This window comes from Orbicella faveolata, unplaced genomic scaffold, assembly GCF_042242905.1.
Source record: "Orbicella faveolata isolate gen_17 unplaced genomic scaffold, um_ofav_v1 contig_47, whole genome shotgun sequence".
Taxonomy (NCBI): Eukaryota; Metazoa; Cnidaria; class Anthozoa; order Scleractinia; family Merulinidae; genus Orbicella; species Orbicella faveolata.
In genome coordinates this window covers 5222432-5230972 of record NW_028301577.1, presented here as the reverse complement: position 1 = coordinate 5230972, position 8541 = coordinate 5222432, and the positions used below count along the sequence as shown (strand labels likewise).

Below are 8541 nucleotides of genomic sequence, written 5' to 3'. Positions count from 1 at the left end.
ATGTTTGACCTTCTGTCCCCAACTCAAAAAATAAAATTGTAAGCACAATCGCAAAAACTATTGAATATTAATTAACAAAACTGAGGACACATATTTAAATGTTTAACTATGCCCTTCATCTCAAAAGGACCATACAATAATCTTCACCAGTTCAAGGGTTACGTTATTTGCCAAATGTAAATCCTTCGCATCGGAGACCCAGGGGCAGTTAGTGGGGACGGGGAAAAGTCTAAACGGGCGAGAAAAAATTTCGTGCGAAGAATTCTTGACTTTTCTTTGCCCGAATTTTTTTCTCGCTCGTTTAGACTTTGCCCCGCCCCCTCTAACTGCCCCTGGGTCTCCGGGGATGAATCCTTCACTACATTTCCTCTCTTGTTGTAGCCCTCTTTTTTTGTATGTCCAACCATTTTGTAACAGTTTTTGTCACGAATAGAATAAACATGGAAAATCTATGACGAAATTAGAAAAACTAAACTAAACTTGGGTATATTCACTAAGATTATCCAACACAGCTCTCTCGATGAGCGAGTAAGTACGTTTATGTTTATCCTTTCGTAATTTCTTGGATAAGAGTTTCTTGAATAAGCTCAGGTGAGATCTTCTACCAAGCTTAGCTAAGCTTTTGAACTTCGCTGAGAAGATTCACCTTTAGGTGGTATCGGACTGAATCTCTTGTCCTAAAAACAAAACACACAATCTTAGTCATGGTTATAAAGAAACATTCGGAGTCTTTCAGATGTATCTAAGTAATAGCTGGTAAGAAACGTTTGTAGAATTCCTGTGAATACAATATCAACACCTTTCAAATACAATCAAATTTTTGTTCCACATCCGGGACGCTCAAATTTGCAGGCTATGGAAAATCGAACTGAATCTAGACAACAGCAAGATGGAAAGTTCGATCTCTACTTTCAAATCCGTACTTTCAAATTTTCACTTGGAAAAGGTAACCTAGGGCTTAATAAATAACTAGATCCTTTGTTTAAATATAAGGCATGCAGCGTTTATTGTCAGATCAATCGCTTCCGTCAGCGAATGTGAATGAAGCACTTTATACTTAAGAATACTTACGATTCACTTCTTTTGATCAAATTCTAGAGTGACATCATCTCCAATAAGTACAAAAGGCGCCCAGTATTTCACATCGCTGTACTTTTCTGATTCTCTGAGGCTTTTCACGGCCAGGTTCAGGGCCTCGCTTGCACTTCGTTCTTCCACAAGATGATGGTAGAAACTTCTCATAAACTCCAGGGTGGCCTCATCATCGATCGCCCAGAGTGAGACCAGAACAGAACGAGCACCAGCACCCATAAAAGCACGTGCAATACCGACCACTCCCTCTGCTTTGATCTCTCCTCGACCACTGTGACCACAACTCAGTACTACCAGTTTTGCTCGAAGTTGGACACTCAAGACATCTGCCATTGTTAAAACGTAATCATCCTCGGTGATTTCAGCTATTGTTTCGGGATCTGAGGTCAAAGCAATTTCACCATTTTCCATGCGACAATGTGCTGTAATGTGAACCAAGCCAACTGAACCCAGTCGTTTCATAACCTCAGCCTTGGTGGCCTCTTCTTCAGTAAGAGGTTGTACATTAAGAATTTCTCCAATCATTTCAACTTCCTGCTCTGAAAATTCAATCCGCCCTAAGACTTGCCTTCCCTGGCTGTCGGTAATTTCTTCTAGAAACGGATCTCCAAGAAGTAACGCACCACTCCTACAGTGGTATTCGTCAGGAAATTCAGCAATCATTTTCAAACTGGTCAGCGAGGGAATCAGTCGGATTCGAAACGATTCACAGAGATACCTGGAATCAGAGTCCTTGAAAGCGGCATAAGGAGCTAGCCACAGTGGACCATCTGGGACTGACTAGTTCACTTCCTTGGACGAGATCTGCAACTGGCTTAATCATGATGTTATACAATGTGGTCAAAGAACCAGCTTGCGCAAGAGAAGGCTGTGACTGCTTTCTTCTCCGATCCTTTGAACGATATAATCTACTCTTACTGTATCTATCGAACGGTTTTCACACCGGACGCCAACACGAACACCCATTTCTTTGTAGGCAACTTGTATCAGAGACCGATAAAAGGCCCCTGAATCATCCAGTGAAAAGGAACCGTCAAGTTCTTGTTTTGCAAAGTCGACTTGTCCTCCTTTTCTCAGTACCCAGATGTTAACTGTGCCTCTGTCAACTGCCATGAAAACAGTGCATGATGGGCCGAACTCCTCCAAGTAATTTTCATCTCGTCCACACGGTCGTGTTGACGGACGTTTTTGAACACCATATCTGGATTCCACTAGATCAGTCAAAGTTTGAGCTCGTCCATCCTCAGGAACAATCAAAGCTTCTTGAATCTTATCTTGTTTTAACAGCACTCTACACAAACCAGTCAAGGAAACATTGCACTCATTTCGTAAAGACATTTTCTGAAGACGATCTGTTAACTGGTTAAATATTGTCACGCTAGATTGGTAACATTTCAGACTTTTAGGTAAAAAGCCAAGTGACTCAAAGCAATAACTCAGCCCATAATAGGCCTGTGCTTCATCACCCTTTTCTCCCTCCTCTTTGACGAGACGAAGATGGAGTATATGGTAGTCTGTGGCCTTTTTGAAATCACCGAGAGCGGCATAAACAGCGCCAAGATTTCCAAGTGCCCTTCCTTCTTCAGCCTTGTCTCCCACCCCTATGGCGATCGCAAGATGTAAGTTGTGAAAGGCTATGGCTCTTTTGAATTCAGAGAATTGGTAATAAGCTTTGCCAAGATTACCGTAGGAGTCTCCTTCAGTCTTTTGTCCCACTTCTTTGGCAAAACTGAGCTGAAGGTTGTAGAAGTCAATGGCTCTTCTGAAGTCACATAGGTGATAATATACGTTACCGAGATTTCCATAAGCACGTTCCTCGGCAGTTTTGTCTTTCACTTTTTTGGGCAATACTGAGCTGTTTCTCGTGGCATTCCAAGGCTTTCCTGTAATCGCCCAGAACGGCGCATACATTGGCCAAACTGTCGTATATACGATGAAGCAGAAATTATGCTTGCATATTTTCCTGGGTCTTATTTTCCAGTCCTCGGATTACTTTTACTTTTTGGTTACAATAGTCTATGGCTGTTTCGAGATCACCGGACACGAAAAAAGCTAACCCAAGGCCGCCGTATGCCACATCTTCCATCGAGTTGTCCCCCGTTTCTTTGATATCAGCACGATATCGGTTTTAGCACTGTATGGCCTTCTTATAATTGCCTCGAGATAAACCATAGCAAGGCCACCATATCCAGATCCTTCAACACCCTTGTTTCCTGCTGTTCGTGTAGTTCTGATCAACCAGTTACAGAACTTTACGGCTACATCATCACCTACGAATACCTAGAACAGAAGGTTTTCTCAGTGAGAAGCTAAAGAATCTTCCCCTCATAAAGAATTACGAGTCCATTGGCGAAGGATCAGTAGAGCTAGCACCGAATTGAAAACGCCACAACGACTGTAATTTATTCTTCAAGCTCCAAAAATACCGAAAGTAGTGTCAAAGATCCATTTAGTCAGTTGAAGCTTTGAGCCATGCCAACTTAAAGCTATCAACAAAGTCAAGTTCAGCATAGGGCGAGGCCGAAGTTTGAGATTTTCCCGGGAAGACCGAACTTTCGAGGTTAATAAGTTGTTTTTTTCATTACATGACGTTTTGCTTTGGAATCAGAGCGCGCGAGCCAGTCATAGCGGCTGCAAACATAGGCCATATGATAACACTGTACCCTTTGACGGCTTTCCTTCTTTACTTAAGAACAAATTAAATACTTCACAACAAATAGCAGTTAAAAATGAGACCTCTGACAATTTCAACAAAAAGTGGAAAGACTTTATTTGAGTTTTTTTTCATTTTACTTACTTAGTTAAGTTATTAATTAACTTAATTAATTCTTAATTTAGTAATTCTTTCTTTCTTTTTTTTTTTGCAACGTACCTACTCAAAATCTTGTACTTTGTAATAGTTTGAAATTCTTTTTTTTTTTTTGTATTTTTTGTAACACACATCATTACCTTCTGTATTATCTTTTGTATCTCTTTTACTTGGCCTATTGTAGTTCATGTTGTATTAATAATAATGATAATAATAAAATGAAATTAAAAAAAAAAAAACACTGTTTATCAGGTGATGCTACAATATTGATATCACACAAATGGCCAGTCATTGGTGAACCAATAATGGCAATCTTTATGTTATAATAGGTTACCATAGCAACAGTACAACCTGAAAAAGCACTCCTGCTGACTCGGTGAGCTCGGTGACGCCCTTTTTTCAACTTTTGCAAAGTTAAAAAATTCTGTCTAGAGGGTTTTATAGATCTTTTACTTTTTTCGAAAAATTAAGGTGACTCTGAGTCCCCTAGAGAGAAATTAGACAAGGTGTTTAAAAATTGTTTGTAGGTATTAGAAGCTGATCATTTTAGACAGAATAATTCGGAACATAGGCGTGTACCAAAATAATAATAAAAAAAAGGTTTAATTAATTTGACGTTGTAACGTACCGGACAATCTTCCTGGTATAAGAGATTTTGAATTTTTGGTCAGTCAAATTCCTGTCTCCCGGGCAAAAGTCGGTGGTCAAATGCCCCTACCCGAAACACTAGTAGAACAGAAGTTACGTGGTTTGGAAAATATAATTTTAACGAACGTCGAAATAGGAAATTAAAGCAAAGCGGTAATTTACTCTCAAACGCAAGGCGAATTTTTTTCCAGGCTCTTTTCCTCCGGCCTGGAACTCACGAACGAACTCAACGTCGTCAACTATCACGCGATAGAAATCTCGAGCTCATAATCTAATTGTTTAACACTTTCTTTTTTATGTTGTCAATCATAAAACATAAGCGCGAAATCTTCACGAAAATCGAAAGACTGAGAAGGGTCATGCATTTTATTATCTCAGAGATTTTGGTGTCAATTATTTTCTTTCTGACCTTAGAATTTACAGCAAGTAATCAATTGTTTTGTTTTATCACATGCGAACGTTTGGATATCCATTTCTGTCCCTTATGTGTCTCGGTTTATGATTCGCCAGCTAAAAAACGTGCAAACAAAAATCTGCGCGAAATCTTGGGCGTACTCCTCAGTGATTGGCTTGAGTTTCTAATCCATATTCATGCAATCTTTTACATGTGCTTCAAACCAAACAGGTCGGGGATGTGTGAGGGGCGGTTTGTACTCTTGAAGAAAGAAGATGCTTGTAGGAAGAGGCACTTGACGCAAGACTGATCAAGTCTTCCTGCTGTCAAAAGCAAAGGTGAGCATTTCGTTTGGGAGTTATTGCCTAAAGTTTGTTCCAAAAGCTACGAGAGTACCGGCGAAGCGAAGTTATCGAACACGAGCGCTTTCCGCTCGGTTGGAGCGTATCTTTAACTTGAAATTCTACTGTCTTGTCTGTAACGCAGCAACCGTAGTGGATTGCTTGAGATTTGTTTTGGAACTTTTGCTTTACCGTGTTAAATTAAAAAAAAAAATTAAACTTTGACTCGCGACATGCTTTTGAATAAGCATTCCAATGAGTGGAAGACTCGAGATTAAAAGCTGTATAAGCCTGGAACTTTACGATTAGCCATGATTAAGTGATCGATATATTGTTAAAAAAAACGTTAGGTTTCGCTGATCAAGGAATTACTTATTTCTATTTTCAGAAGGACTTGTGAGGAGAAGAGAAAAAGAGAAGAGGACAAACATTGAATTAGGAGGGAAACTACAAAGATAAGACCTGAAATTATAAAATAGTTCATTAAGTAAAAATGGTGGCTGATAAAATATCTTAAAATCTGAACAAAATTCTCTCTTGGGATTTTATCAGATCGCATTTATTGATTGTCTTGAACGAACCGTGAAATTTATAAATATTATAAAGTCGATCTGAAATTGGCAGAAGTACTTTAAAGAAGATAAAATTCAGCCATCATTTCTAGGAAAATGGTACTGATTGTTTTGCAGACCTCACGACGGACGCAAATTTTCGGGAATCTGTCGTGTGTTAAAATTCCAATTATTTCACGTAGTATATTTAGGAGAAAAATCGTTAGATCGCTTTGATTTAAATTGGTGGGTTATTCAAACATTGGCTTGCTACAAAAGTAAAGACGAGCTTTCTAATTTATGTCGCGAATATTGGGCAAGTCCGCACACGAAATATTTTGAAAGTCGCAACAATCAGTACCATAAGTTACAACTTCAGTTGATGTCGTGGTGTTGTTATATCTTGAAGGTGGCACTGTAAGACAAACGAGCTAGGATGCCGAATAAGCTAAGTAAGGCAACAAAATGTGTTGACATTTTCGTTTTCTCTGTCAAACAACGCATCGCATCTATCTATGATTGTTTAAGAAGCCCAATTTTTTATTTACTTGAGCGAAAAACAATTTGAGCAACAAATCTGAGGGAATTTCGCTTTTTCTGTCAAGCAATGAATCTATCAATGATTGTCTTGGAAACCCAAATTGTTTTTCTTAATTTAATTAAAAGAAAAAACAACTTAAGCAACAAACTGTTTTGATATTTTCGTCTTCTCCGTCAAACAGTACATCTGTCTTTGATTGTGTTAAAACCTGAATTGCTCTTTTGAAATCTAATTAAAAGAAAAAGCAATTTAAGAAACAAAATATTTTGAAATTTTCGTTTTCTCTGTCAAGCAATGCACCAAAATCTGATTTTGTTAAAAGCCAAAATTGTTTTTTGTTTTTTTCTTTTTTAATTTAATTAAGAGAAGGAAACAATTGCTTTTTCACGTAAAACGCAAAAGAATTTATTTATTTGGTGTGCACTGGACAATTTCCAGAAGAAAACTACAAAATTTTGTTTAGCAAACAGCAAATCACATACGAGTGCCGCCACCTTAAAAAAGATTAACAACTTTGTTTCATCAACTGAAGTTCAGATGGCAAGGGAACACCAGCAATTCAATACAAAATTCAAAACATCATGTATGTGTTTTAGATAGTTCATACAGCAATCGTTAGATAACCAGATATTTTGTTCTTTTTGGTGGATCGAAAGCGTTACGAAACTTTATCTAGCTGTGTTCTCTTGCCGTTTAGTAAGCTAGCTTGCAGATAAAACCCTGTTGCCTGGTTACGATGATACCAATCGACAAGCCGCCGCGTGATATGAACAGGACTTTCAGTTATACAGACCACATAATCAAGAACTTTTTCAATTTGATTTCATAAACCCACGAGACAAAATTCAATAACCTGCGAGACTCTAACTGTATGGCAAAATCGATCAAATAAACAGAATCAATTGTCTGGTTTTATCAGAAAAAAGATGTTGTTTTCCGCTAAATTTACATAGTCATGAAAGAACATTAATTTTTGTCAAAATCGATCCAAAGTTACGAAATTTGTGCTCAATTGAATTAAATTGTCTGCGACTGTTTCATGGGTTTTGTAAAATCACTGACTTTTATTCGTGCTAACATTAACGAAAACAAAATTTCACCGTTTCTTTTGGGAAAAAAATATCGCTGATTAGAAATTAAACAAGGAAATAAACAAACAAACAAACCACGCAATTATTGTTGAATAACACTGATTGTCTGGTTTTGCAAAAAAGTTTCCACTACAATTTCTGATTTTTTTAGAGCCAATTAATTCTACATGGATGGAGTTTTCCGTGTCAAAATCTTGTTAACTGTCAAACAAAGCCGGCAAAAAACTATTGGAAAGAAAGCGAGGAAATCGTGGTTTTCTTGACAAACATTATTCGGCGCTGTATTTTGTAGGCTCGAACAATTCCTGATGATGGGTGGAAGAATGAATTGTGAATCGAAAGTCCTATTTCACCAAACAATTAAATTTGAAACATTGATTACAATCGAGTGACTCTGAAAAATGTTACATGTTTTCGAATTTCTACGTATATGGTACACAAATTGCTATACCAATTAAGAGCAAAGTTTTCACGAGAAATTTAAATACCAAAAGATTCTCGATCAAAAAAGTATTTTCATTGTCTTAATTGTGGTCTGTATAACCTTCATTGCTACTTGTATGCATTGACAAGCGCTAGGTCGTGTTCAAGGGTGGGTTAGGCTAAAATAAAGACCTTGAACCAGGCATTGGGTTTTATAATTTAGTAGAAAAGACCTTTCCCTGTTTCCACTCAATGTAACACAGAGTGTTTTGGAAAACAATAAATAACTTCGAGTTGATTTGAAAGTTCGATTGAAATCAAAATATTTCAAGTCTGTTAAAACATTTTCTCAATATTTTACAAACGTGGAGCAAAGCAAATGGAATTGTCATACTTCTGATCCCTTGTGGCGACAAAAAATACGAATTTGCTCATATCCTCGCTATAGATTACCAAGAAATATGAAATTATATTTGGAAAACAAATGAATAACTTCGAGTTGCTATCAGAGTTAGATTGAAATAACACTGTTTCAGCTCTGTTAAAATATTGTCGCAAATTTGTAAAACATGGAGCGAAGGAATTGAATTATGCTTCTTTTTCGCCCTTGTGGCGCCAAAATATTTGAATTCGCTTATGTCGTCGCCGCTT

General features: G+C 37.6%; 1 protein-coding gene across 1 annotated transcript; it reads right to left on the bottom strand.

Annotated features, from left to right (window-relative positions):
* Window positions 1-1007: 1007 nt before the first annotated feature.
* LOC149096876 (tetratricopeptide repeat protein 28-like) lies at window positions 1008-1440 on the bottom strand. Its single transcript, XM_089279000.1, has one exon. The coding sequence runs from the start codon at window positions 1423-1425 to the stop codon at window positions 1075-1077; it is 351 nt and encodes a 116-aa protein (XP_089135126.1). The 5' UTR covers window positions 1426-1440; the 3' UTR covers window positions 1008-1074.
* Window positions 1441-8541: the final 7101 nt, after the last annotated feature.